The sequence below is a fragment of the Nerophis ophidion genome, linkage group LG17 (genome assembly GCF_033978795.1).
Source record: "Nerophis ophidion isolate RoL-2023_Sa linkage group LG17, RoL_Noph_v1.0, whole genome shotgun sequence".
NCBI classification, from domain to species: domain Eukaryota; kingdom Metazoa; phylum Chordata; class Actinopteri; order Syngnathiformes; family Syngnathidae; genus Nerophis; species Nerophis ophidion.
In genome coordinates this window covers 29,551,303-29,564,482 of record NC_084627.1, presented here as the reverse complement: position 1 = coordinate 29,564,482, position 13,180 = coordinate 29,551,303, and the positions used below count along the sequence as shown (strand labels likewise).

The following is a 13,180-nucleotide window of genomic DNA, read 5'->3' as shown; positions in this document are numbered from 1 at the left end:
GCTAATACTATTAAGTCAAATTATTTGTTGGCTAAGCAAACCTGGCCAATAAAGCTGATTCTGAACCAAACCGAACAACGTGACTGAAAACTGTCATAAAATCAGATTGTGTGAACTGTTTCAGCCCAATAATGTATGGATAGGGATGCTTTAGAGCAAACTGTGCAATCTGGCAGCATCCTCAGACTGGCCATCAGAATATTTTGTATATGTTGACATCCCAAAAGACATCAAAGATCAACACAACATTTTAAATTACACCCATGTATATGCTGTATATACTATATATATATATATATATATATTTTTTTTTTCTTTTTTTTTTTTCCAAGATGGCGCTGCTGTAGTGGCTGCTGTAGGCAGGAGCTCTGTGCTCTTGTGTCATCCTTTTGTGTTTCCCTCTTGTTTTCATGTCTTATTATATTTTTTTGCCTTTTGGTCCGGGACCCTTTGGGACTGTGTGACAAGGAGTGGCACTTTCGTGACCTCTGTGGTGCTTTTTTTGTGGACTTCTGGATCTGCCTCCTGGGAGCCTTTTGGCTATGGAGACCAGCTGCTGGGTGTCTGCTACACCAGAGTATGTTTGGATGTACTGGAGGAGATGCGGATGAAGGGACAGGGCTGCGGAGCTAGCACTGAGCGCTGGGACGGAGAGGCTTCACGGTGTCTTGACTGGGTGAGCAGGTGTCGGACACCTCAGTCACCTTGGACGTATCCTCGCTCATCCATTCGGACTGGACACTGGCCGAGAGTGGAGTCGGCTGTCTTGGTTGCTTTGTTGGGTCTGCTCCTGTCTCTGGCCATCCTCCCTCCACCCCAGCGCACGATGGCGTGGAACACCGCAGAGGCCACCACAGTGGATATGTTTCTTTTAATTTTTATTCATAGCTGTATGTAGAAGTGTCTGGTTGTATCTGCTGCTTTAATGTCTTTAATGTCCTCTGTGTTCTTTGATGTTTGATGTTTCCCTCTTACACACATGGAAGAGGGATGTGTACCATGGTTATGAGTTGTTTTTTTATTTTTTTTATTTATTTGTTTTTTTCCCTTGGCCTCAGTCTGCACCTCCTCTCCAGGGCCCAGGCAAAGACCGATTTTTTAAATTTTATTTTAATCTTCTATTTTTTTCTCCCCCCCTGCCCCCCTTTGTTTACCTTTATCTCATCTTTTTTGTAAGGGGCGCTGGAAGCCGGCAGACCCGTCAGTGATCCTGTTCTGTCTCCCTGTAATGTTTGTTTAAACTTGAATGGGATTGTGCTGAAAATTTTAATTTTCCTGAAGGAACTCTCCTGATGGAATAAATAAAGTACTATCTAATCTAATCTAATATATATATATATATATATATATATATATATATATGTATATATATATATATATATATATATATATATATATATATATATATATATATATATATGATAGGTTGATTGGCAACACTAAATTGGCCCTAGTATTTGAATGTGAGTGTGAATGTTGTCTATGTTGGCCATGCGATGAGGTGGCGATTTATACAGGGTGTACACCGCCTTCCGCCCGATTGTAGCTGAGATAGGCACCAGGTTTGGGATCATTGTCATGCTGGAAGACCCAGCCACGTTTCATCGTCAAAGCTCTCACTGATGAAAGGAGGTTTTGGCTCAAAATCTCAGCATACATGGCCCCATTCATTCTTTCCTTAACATGGTCAGTCGTCCTGTCCCCTTAGCAGAAAAACAGCCCCAAAGCATGATGTTTCCACCCCCATGCTTCACAGTAGGTCTGGTGTTCTTGGGATGCAACTCAGTATTCTTCTTTTTTCCAACCACGACGAGTTGAGTTTGTACCAAAAAGTTCAATTTTGGTTTCATCTGACCACATGACATTCTCCCAATCCTCTGCTGTATCATCCATGTGCTCTCTGGCAAACTTCAGACGGGCCTGGACATGCACTGGCTTAAGCCACCTCATCGCATGGCCAACATAGACAACATTCACACTCACATTCAAATACTAGGGCCAATTTAGTGTTGCCAATTACCTATCATATATATATATATATATATATATATATATATATATATATATATATATATATATATATATATTAGATTAGATTAGATAGTACTTTATTTATTCCGTCAGGAGAGTTCCTTCAGGAAAATTAAAATTTTCAGCACAATCCCATTCAAGTTGAAACAAACATTACAGGGAGACAGAACAGGATCACTGACGGGTACACCGCCTTCCGCCCGATTGTAGCTGAGATAGGCACCAGGTTTGGGATCATTGTCATGCTGGAAGACCCAGCCACGTTTCATTGTCAAAGCTCTCACTGATGAAAGGAGGTTTTGGCTCAAAATCTCAGCATACATGGCCCCATTCATTCTTTCCTTAACATGGTCAGTCGTCCTGTCCCCTTAGCAGAAAAACAGCCCCAAAGCATCATGTTTCCACCCCCATGCTTCACAGTAGGTATGGTGTTCTTGGGATGCAACTCAGTATTCTTCTTTTTTCCAACCACGACGAGTTGAGTTTGTACCAAAAAGTTCAATTTTGGTTTCATCTGACCACATGACATTCTCCCAATCCTCTGCTGTATCATCCATGTGCTCTCTGGCAAACTTCAGACGGGCCTGGACATGCACTGGCTTAAGCAGGGGGAGACGTCTGGCCCTGCAGGATTTGATTCCCTGTCGGCGTAGTGTGTTACTGATGGTAACCTTTGTTACTTTGGTCCCAGCTCTCTGCAAGTCATTCACCAGGTCCCCCCATGTGGTTGTGTGATTTTTGCTCACCGTTCTCATGATCATTTTGACCCCACAGGATGAGATCTTGCGTGGAGCCCCAGATCGAGGGAGATTATCAGTGGTCTTGCATGTCTTCCATTTTCTGATAATTGCTCCCACAGTTGATTTGTTCACACCAAGCTGCTTGCCTATTGTAGATTCACTATTCCCAGTCTGGTGCAGGTCTACAATTCTTTTCCTGGTGTCCTTCGACAGCTCTTTGGTCTTGGCCATAGTGGAGTATGAGTCTGACTGTTTGAGGCTGTGGACAGGTGTCTTTTATACAGATAACGAGTTGAAACATGTTCCATTAATACAGGTAATGAGTGGAGGACAGAAGAGATTCTTAAACAAAAAGTTACAGGTCTGAGAGAGCCAGAGATCTTCCTTGTTTGAAGTGACCAAATACTTATTTTCCACCATAATTTACAAATAAATTCTTAAAAATCCCTACACTGTGAATTCCTGGATTTTTTTTTCACATTCTGTCTCTCACGGTTGAAGTGTACCTATGATGAAAATGACAGACGTCTGCCATCATTTTAAGTGGGAGCACTTGCTCAATCGGTGCCTGACTAAATACTTTATGCCTCCCTGTGTGTATATATATATATATATATATATATATATATATATATATATATATATATATATATATACATATATACATATATATATATATTTTTTTCTTGGGGGTATAGTTTTGTATATATATGAATTTGTCATTTTTTCATAGCTTAATGTGGCCCCTGAATCAAAAAGTTTGGAAACCCCTTGCTTTACAGCACTAAAAAGGAGGTCATAAACTGGTGGTGTTCCCTTGCTAAACTATAGAAAAATTCATAGTCCACCGTGGCATCTTAGTCTTTCAAAAAAATCTGCCCAATGGATAGAAACAAACATAACCTCAGATTTGAGGATCATGATTTAAACAATTAGCATCATGTACACAATCACTGTGAGTGATCATTTATTAGAGATGGAATTTATGGCTCTTTGAAGGGAGCCAGATCTAGAGGATCTTTTCCTAAACTCCACAACAGAAAGATCCCGAGTGCAGGATTGAACCCAGGACCTTTGTATTGTGAGGCAGACACACTATACCACCGTGCTACCCCAATAAAAACCTATAGGATATAATTTTTTTAATTTATTTTTGTTATATTTGGCTTTTGTTTCCATTGTAAACATTCCACAAGAATGTTCCATTTTACCATTCTTTGACAGTAACGTCACTATGTCCACTTTACCTTGCATGTCATCAACCCCGCGAAGTGCAACCAAATGCTACGCTTTCTTTGACTTTGTTCAGTTTTTGTTTTCTAGTTGCTAATATTTATTTCAGGTTTAGGTTCAGGTGCGTAATGTACTCACTCTCCTCCTAATTTACCTGCCAATGTGAGTTCATGCACATGATAGCATTAACATGTTTAGAGCCTTTTGGGACGACTCTAAATCGGTGGTATCATTATTCAATATATATATATATATATATATATATATATATATATATATATATATATATATATATATATATATATATATATATATATATATATATATATATATATATATATATATATATATATATATATATATACATCAGTCGTTTACCAAGCAAAGGTAACACGCAAGGACATTAACACATCCGACACATACGTAGGATTAACCGAAGGAGCGTTCAAAACAAGATGGAATAATCACAACGCCTCCTTTAGAAACCAGACTTTGCAGAATTCTACAGAACTCAGCAAACACATTTGGAACCTCAAAGACAATAATGTTGAATATTCAATAACATGGCAAATTCTTGCATCCAGCACACCTTACAACAGTGGTAATAAAAGATGCAACCTATGCTTAAAAGAGAAACTGTTTATTATATATCATCCAGATCTATCATCCCTCAACAAGCGCAGTGAAATCATTTCAACATGCTGCCACAGACGGAAACACCTCCTCGGTAACACATGAGCCAATCACCACACCCTACGCCTGCCTGTACCCACCCACTCTGTGCTCTATATAAACCATTGTATGTGAATGCTTCCATTAAAATCTCCTGATGATTGAGGGAACCCCTCATGAAACAGATCTGTAGAGATGAAGTAGTCTTGTGATTTTTTCCCACACCTACATATATATATATATATATATATATATATATATATATATATATATATATATATATATATATATATATATATATATATATATGTATGTATATACATATATATATATAATGATAAGTAAAGCCAATGTAGCTGACTTTGATTCTGATCCTGAATTTGATTCTGAAAGGGCAGCATGGGCAATTTGCATAAAGAACGTCTCTCAAAAGTATTACAACGAATGACAACTGAAAATCGCTTCTTATTGTTTAATTGTGGAAAGACACGTTCAAAAGACTTGACTCGTTTGCGAATGTCATTATTCTGAAAACTGGAGAAAGACAAGCGGTACAAAATGCACTGATAGGTATTTGGTGTCAATGTCTACTACACTGCTATTGTCTACAAGTGATTGGATAATATGATCCAACAAAGGCCTGCACCTGCCCATTAGAGCATTTGCAGGAAACAATGTCCCCTCTAATGTGTTTCCCAAAGTTGAAGTTGGACCTTTGTTTTCTTTGCATGCAGGAAACATTTGTTCTTACCTTGCGGCCGTCACTCGCGTGGCAGTTGACATTAAGCGGCGTGAGCAGGGCCATTAGCTTTTCCTCATTTCCACTCCTGCGAATGTACATACACACTCATTAGTGTGTGTGTGTGTGTGTGTGTGTGAGTGTGTGTGTAGAGAGAGAGAGAGAGAGAGAGAGAGAGAGAGAGAGAGAGAGAGAGAGAGAGAGAGAGAGAGAGAGAGAGAGAAGGAGCATCCGCCACCATAGAGGATTAGTGGTGTTTCTCAGAGGGAGAGTGTAGACGGTCTGTTGGGGAGTGGGGAGATAAGCTCAAAGGACAGAAGGGAAGAATTTTCATCAGCAGGCTGACATGATTTGCGTATGTTCTAACAAAGAAGACAAGGAAGGCTATAGAATATCTAAGATAATGTCCCTGTTTCTGATGGGTTTCCTGGTTTGTAGGTTCACTGCCCAGGCACTCCAGAGGGAAGTGTTGCCATGGCAGCCAACAACCCAGTTTCTTGAGTCAGCTGTTGAAAAATTAACTGTCAGACCAAAATAAGATCATTACTCTATTAACACATATTAATGCTTGATTTATCAAATATGTAAAGCCATGTCTCACTCTTTCTGTTTACCTCCACCTTTCCAACCTTCATCATCATCATCACTCTATACCAGTGGTTCTCAAATGGGGGTAAACGTACCCCTGGGGGTACTTGAAGGTATGCCAAGGAGTTCGTGAGATTTATTTTTTCAAATATTCTAAAAATAGCAACAATTCAAAAATCCTTTATAAATGTATTTATTGAATAATACTTCAACAAAATATGAATGTAAGTTCATAAACTGTGAAAAGAAATGCAATATTCAGTGTTGACAGCTAGATTTTTTGTGGACATGTTCCGTAAATACTGATGTTAAAGATTTTGTTTTTGTGAAGAAATGTTTAGAATTAAGTTCATAATTCCAGATGGATCTCTATTACAATCCCCAAAGAGGGCACTTAAAATTGATGATTACTTCTATGTGTAGAAATGTTTATTTATAATTCAATCACTATTTTATTTTTCAACAAGTTGTTTGTTATTTTTATACCTTTTTTTCCAAATAGTTAAAAAAAACCACTACATATGAGCACTACTTTGCACTGTTATACAATTTAATAAATCAGAAACTGATGACATTGTGCTGTATTTTACTTCGTTATCTCTTTTTTTAAACCAAAAATGCTTTGCTCTGAGTAGGGAGTACTTGAATTAAAAAAATGTTCGCAGGGGGTACATCACTGAAAAAAGGTTGAGAACCACAGCTCTATGCCACAATTCCCTTATTCAAACAATTATACATCCATCCATCCATCCATCCATCCATCCATCTTCTGCCGCTTATCCGAGGTCGGGTCGCCTAAGCAGGGAATCCCAGACTTCCCTCTCCCAGCCACTTCATCCAGCTCTTCCGAGGGGATCCCGAGGCATTCCCAGGCCAGCCGGGAGACATAGTCTTCTCAACGTGTCCTGGGTCTTCCCTGTGGCCTCCTACCAGTCGGACGTGCCCTAAACACCTCCCAACGGAGAAGTTTAGGTGGCATTCTGACCAGATGCCCAAACCACCTCATCTGGCTCCTCTCCATGTGGAGGAGCAGTGGCTTAACTTTGAGTTCCTCCTGGATGGCAGAGCTTCTCACCCTATCTCTACGGGAGAGCCTCCGCCACCCGGGGGAGGAAACTCATTTCGATCTTGTCCTTTCGGTCATGACCCAAAGCTCATGACCATAGGTGAGGATGGGAACATAGATTGACCGGTAAATTGAGAGCTTTGCCTTCCGGCTCAGCTCCTTCTTCACCACAACGGATCGATACTGCGTCCGCATTACTGAAGATGCCGCACCGATTCACCTGTCGATCTCACCGTCCACTCGTGAACAAGAATTTGAGGTACTTGAACTCCTCCACTTAGTTATACATCCAATCAATTAAATTATTGCAGTTATTTGATTAGACTTAAATAGTAAATTGTACACCTGACAGTTACATGTATCAACATTTTTATCCAGCAAGTGATTTATGAAATGTGTGTTTTTTGTGGTAATTTTAAAAATAGTGGTTGACCCAACACGGTTATTTGAACGCTGGTATATAACAGCAGGGCTGTACACTTAGCTTTTTCCACTATTAGCACCGGTGATATTAAATGACAAAAAAAATAGTAGAACATACATTTTTTTGTAGCATACAAATATTTTGTAGCAATAAGAAATGTCTCAATTTCATTATTAACACTCAAACAATACACGCATGTGCACATATTAACACAATGTCATCATAAGGCTTATTACAACACTCAATTAAACACAGAAAACATCCCTAAACTGTGCTAGCACTGTCGGTAACTCGAGTGTAGGGCTGGGCGACATGGATCAAAACTCATATCCCCATTTAGTTTAGGCCCATGAATGGAAATTTCCGTTGACGTAACGAAATATCTCCGCCATGCATTGATTTTAAATTTTCGCGACAGATGGGGAGCCCAAATATACAAAAAATAGGTACCAACAAGTAAGAAAAATATGTTTTGTCTAATATGATCCCAATTTAAGAGGTGTGTTAAGACAAGACAAAAGAAAGAACCTGAAAATGATATAAGAAAAGTCAAATATAATCTGCAATCTTATTAAAAAACATTTTGCTATGCTAAATTATTCAGCTAACAAAAAACAAAATGACAACATGGGAAATAAAGTACAAACCCTGTTTCCATATGAGTTGGGAAACTGTGTTCGATGTAAATATAAACGGAATACAATGATTTGCAAATCTTTTTCAACCCATATTCAGTTGAATATGCTACAAAGACAACATATTTGATGTTCAAACTGATAAACTTTTTTTTTTTTTTGCAAATAATCATTAACTTTAGAATTTAATGCCAGCAACACGTGACAAAGAAGTTGGGAAAGGTGGAAATAAATACTAATAAAGTTGAGGAATGCTCATCAAACACTTATTTGGAACATCCCGCAGGTGTGCAGGCTGATTTGGAACAGGTGGGTGCCATGATTGGGTATAAAAACCGCTTCCCAAAAAATGCTCAGTCTTTCACAAGAAAAGATGGGGCGAGGTACACCCCTTTGTCCACAACTGCGAGAGCAAATAGTCAAACAGTTTCAGAACAACGTTTATCAAAGTGCAATTGCAAGAAATTTAGGGATTTCAACATCTACGGTCCATAATATCATCAAAAGGTTCAAAGTATCTGGAGAAATAACTCCACATAAGCGGCATGGCCGGAAACGAACATTGAACGACCGTGACCTTCGTTCCTTCAGATGGCAATGTATCAAAAACCGACATCAATCTCTAAAGGATATCACCACATGGGCTCGGGAACACTTTAGAAAACCACTGTCACTAAATACAGTTCGCAAGTTAAAGCTCTACTATGCAAAGCGAAAGCCATTTATCAACAACATCAAAATGCCGCTGGCATCTCTAGGCCCGAGATCATCTCAGATGGACTGATGCAAAGTGAAAAAGTGTTCTGTGGTCTGTTGAGTCCACATTTCAAATTGTTTTTGAAAATATTCGACATCGTGTCATCCGGACCAAAGGGGAAGCGAACCATCCAGACTGTTAACGACGCAAAGTTCAAAAGCCAGCATCTGTGATGGTATGGGGGTGCTTTAGTGCCCAAGGCATGGGTAACTTACATATCTGTGAAGGCACCATTAATGCTGAAAGGTACATACAGGTTTTGGAACAACATATGCTGCCATCTAAGCGCCGTCTTTTTCATGGACGCCCCTGCTTATTTCAGCAAGACAATGCCAAGCCACATTCAGCACGTGTTACAACAGCGTGGCTTCGTAAAAAAAGAGTGCGGTTACTTTCCTGGCCCGCCTGCAGTCCAGACCTGTCTCCCATGGAAAATGTGTGGCACATTATGAAGTGTAAAATACGACAGCAGAGACCCCGGACTATTGAACGACTAAAGCTCTACATAAAACAAGAATGGGAAACACTTCCCCTTTCAAAGCTTCAACAATTAGTTTTCTCAGTTCCCAAACGTTTATTGAGTGTTGTTAAAAGAAAAGGTGATGTAACACAGTGGTGAACATGCCCTTTCCCAACAACTTTGGCACCTGTTGCAGTCTTGAAATTTTAAGTTAATTATTATTTGCAAAAAAAAATAAAGTGTATTAGTTTGAACATTAAATATCTTGTCTTTGTAGTGCATTCAATTGAATATGCGTTGAAAAGGATTTGCAAATCATTGTATTCCGTTTATATTTACATCTAACACAATTTCCCAACTCATATGGAAACAGGGTTTGTACCTTGGTTTGAGGGGACATGTTTAAACGTCAGTTACAACATGAAAATAGTTTACCTTTAACAATGGTGTTCTAATAGATAAACATTAATATAGGACATACACAAAAATACACTATATTGCCAAAAGTATTTGGCCACCCATCCAAATTATTAGAATCAGGTGTCTTAATCACTTGGCTCGGCCAAGTGATTAAGACACCTGATTCTAATCAAGCACTTAAGCATGGAGACTGTTTTTACAAACATTTGTGAAAGAATGGGCCGCTCTCAGGACCTCAGTTATTTCCAGCGTGGAACTGTAGTAGGATGCCCCCTGTGCAGAAATCCAGTCGTGAAATTTACTCGCTCTTAAATATTCCAAAGTCAACAGTCGGCTTTATTGTAAGAAAATGGAAGAGTTTGGGAACAACAGCAACTCAGCTACGATGTGGTAGGCCACGTAAACTGAGAGAGAGGGGGTCAGCGGATGCTGAAGCGCATAGTGCAAAGAGGTTGGGGACTTTCTGCACAGTCAGTTGCTACAGAGCTCCAAACTTCAAGTGACCTTCCAATTGGCCCACTTGCAGTACGCAGAGAGCTTCATGGAATGGGTTTACATGGCCGAGTAGATGGATTGAAGCCCTACATCACCAAGTCCAATGCAAAGTGTGGGATGCAGTGGTGTAAATCACATCACCACTGGACTCTAGAGCAGTGGAAACGCGTTTTCTGGAGTGATTAATCACGCCTTTCCATCTGGCAATCTGATGGAGGACTCAGGGTGTGTAGGTTGCCAGGAGAACGGTACATTTCTGACTGCATTGTGTCGAATGTGAAATTTGATGGAGGAGGAATTATGGCGTGGGGTTATTTTTCAGGAGTTGGGCTTGTCCCTTTAGTTCCAGTGACAGGAACTTTGAATGCTCCAGGATAAAAACTATTTTGGACAATTCCATGCTACCAACCTTGTGGGAAACGTTTGGAGCGGGCCCCTTACTCTTCCAACATGACTGTGCACCAGTACACAAAGCAAGGTCCATAAAGACATGGATGACAGAGTCTGGTGTGGATGAACTTGACTGGCCTGCACAAAGTCCTGACCTGAACCCGATAGAAAACCTTTGGGATGAATTAGAACGGAGACTGAGAGCCAAGCCTTCTCGACCAACAGCAGTGTGTGACCTCACCAATGCGCTTTTGGAAGAATGGTGGAAAATCCCTATAAACACACTCCGCAACCTTGTGGACAGCCTTCTCAGAAGAGTTGAAGCTGTAATAGCTGCAAAAGCTGGACCGACATCATATTGAACCCTATGGGTTAGGAATGGGATGGCACTTCAAGTTCATATGTGAGTCAAGGCAGGTGGCCAAATACTTGTGGCAGTATAGTGTATTTTAGCAAGAACATCAACCTGCGAACTTCATAATGCTGTGTGAGAGGCTGTTTTGAAAGTGACTTTCAATATGTAATTAATTATAGTTACTCTTCACTTTATCAAAAAAGTAATTGAATTACTAACGATTTTAGTCTATAATAAATGTAATTAATTACTGGGGAAAGTAATTAATGTGTTACTTAAAAAAAAATCTAATATCTGGCATAATGAAGTTGAGATACGTTTTATAAAAAGTATAGATGACAGCAGTGTGTGTGTGCCTTTAAAACGTGATGACAGTGAGTCCATGCTCAGTCTGAGTCTCACAAGCCTTTTAGCTTGAGCTGTTTTTGTTAGCTTTGTCAGCTCTGAATGAATCTTTCACTGGTTTGTGATACTTCTGCATAATACATAGATTTTTTTTTTTTTTTTTTTATACTGTGTAGCACTTTGAGATTATAACAAATGTAAAGTGTATTATTATTATTATTATTATTATTGAATGTGGTTCCATGGCTGTGAGTTCTTGCCAACAAACCGGGTATTTTTTGGACGGAAAGTTTGCCACTTCAGTCATTGATTTGCTGTTCAGTGTTCCCTCCGACCCTCATAGTTACTAGCGCACAATGCAGTTTGTGTCAGGTTTTAGGGTTGTGAAGAAAAGGATGTATTTTAGTGACCAATTCCTTTAACTAAGACCTTGTTTATGGCGTCACTTTAGTGCCAAAAATCCAAGCGCATAAAAACTGTTATCGCGCGCGTATTCTCAAAAGAGAGATATTGATCTTGACACTTCATTAACTATGTGATGTTCTCTCAAAAGATGAGACATTACCTCCTTTAGAGACTTTCAGATAAAATTCAATTGGCAATTTCCACAACTCCACTAAATTTGGACCTTTTAGAATTTGTTTGTCGCCAGGAGCTGTATCATCTTGATACATATTGTCGATGACCCGCCTTGCTATACTTCTGATTGGCCCTCAGCTATTTTCGCCTGACCAATCAGAAAGGAGGGGCCGTGTAAGAATAACAAAGTGCCAAAACGAAAACGGCGCGCACGCACAAAGGCACCACACGTGCGCAAAATGGTGTGCGCGCGCGCGCGCACAAAATGGAGAATCGGCGCGCGATAACAGTTTTTATGCGCTTAGATGCGCCATACTTGTTTCTTCTGTAGTGGAAGACTGAGTGTGTGAGCTCCCCTCTGTGCATGTTGCAGGTGGGAGGGAGGCACACACAGTGATCAGTGACACTTCCGCGTCAAACACTTGTCCATTTGGTTATGGTTTAAGTTTATGCCAAACATGCTATACAAATGGACGAACATTTTACTCTACAATGATCAAATTTTATTTATTTTATGAACAAAATGAGATGAACAGTTTGAAATTCCTATTCGCACATGTGCGACAGGTTTTTTTTCAAATCGCACGGTCTATTTTTGGGTGCATTTGCGGGTAAATTTGTCACATTGTACTACCCTAAACTGAATGACTGAGACAAAGCAACATAATTAGATCATTTGTTGCCAGCTAATTAAATAGAACCATTTCATAAGTTGACACTAATAATTCCATGCAACTGTGCAGCTATATGGGCCAAAATCAACCCAAATAAGAAAAACAATGCTATCTTATCTTAAAAGCGGTGTGTAGGAGTTATGTTGCTAAAAAGGAGGAAAAAGTCCCCAACAAAAACGTTTACAACCATATTACCGAGGTCAGTCAGTGGCTCAGCTGTGAGAACCGCTGTTGAGTTCAGAGTTCAGAGCCTGCTGACCTCATAATACACTGAGGAACAGCTGTGAGCAATTGTGTGTGTGTGTGCGTGTGTGTGTGTGTGTGTGTGTGTGTGTGTGTGTGTGTGTGTGTGTGTGTGTGTGATTATGGGTGATCAACTGGGAGAGAGGTGAGAGCTCACCCACCCACAGTCAATCAGACATGAGATACGCACACACACGTGGGCGCACACACACACACACACTTCCTGCAACAATAACATGTGTGGTCAAACATGCCAAATGTGCCCATATGTAAAGACAAGGAGGGACAAAAATATGATTTTTTCATAAATTAGTCATCATTGCATTTTTGGAAT

The 13,180-nt window shown here is 39.8% G+C and overlaps 2 protein-coding genes across 5 annotated transcripts in view; both read right to left on the bottom strand.

Annotated features, from left to right (window-relative positions):
* Positions 1 to 13,180, bottom strand: part of LOC133536308 (poly [ADP-ribose] polymerase tankyrase-1) — a 337,423-nt gene that overhangs the window by 127,210 nt on the left and 197,033 nt on the right. For all 4 annotated transcript variants that reach the window (XM_061876734.1, XM_061876733.1, XM_061876732.1 and 1 more), the window contains one exon: positions 5,428 to 5,503. In XM_061876734.1, the coding sequence (XP_061732718.1) occupies positions 5,428 to 5,503 (76 nt within the window). The remainder of the gene's footprint in view (positions 1 to 5,427; positions 5,504 to 13,180) is intronic.
* Positions 1 to 13,180, bottom strand: part of LOC133536310 (uncharacterized) — a 193,216-nt gene that overhangs the window by 100,471 nt on the left and 79,565 nt on the right. The gene's annotated exons all lie outside the window — the stretch shown is intronic.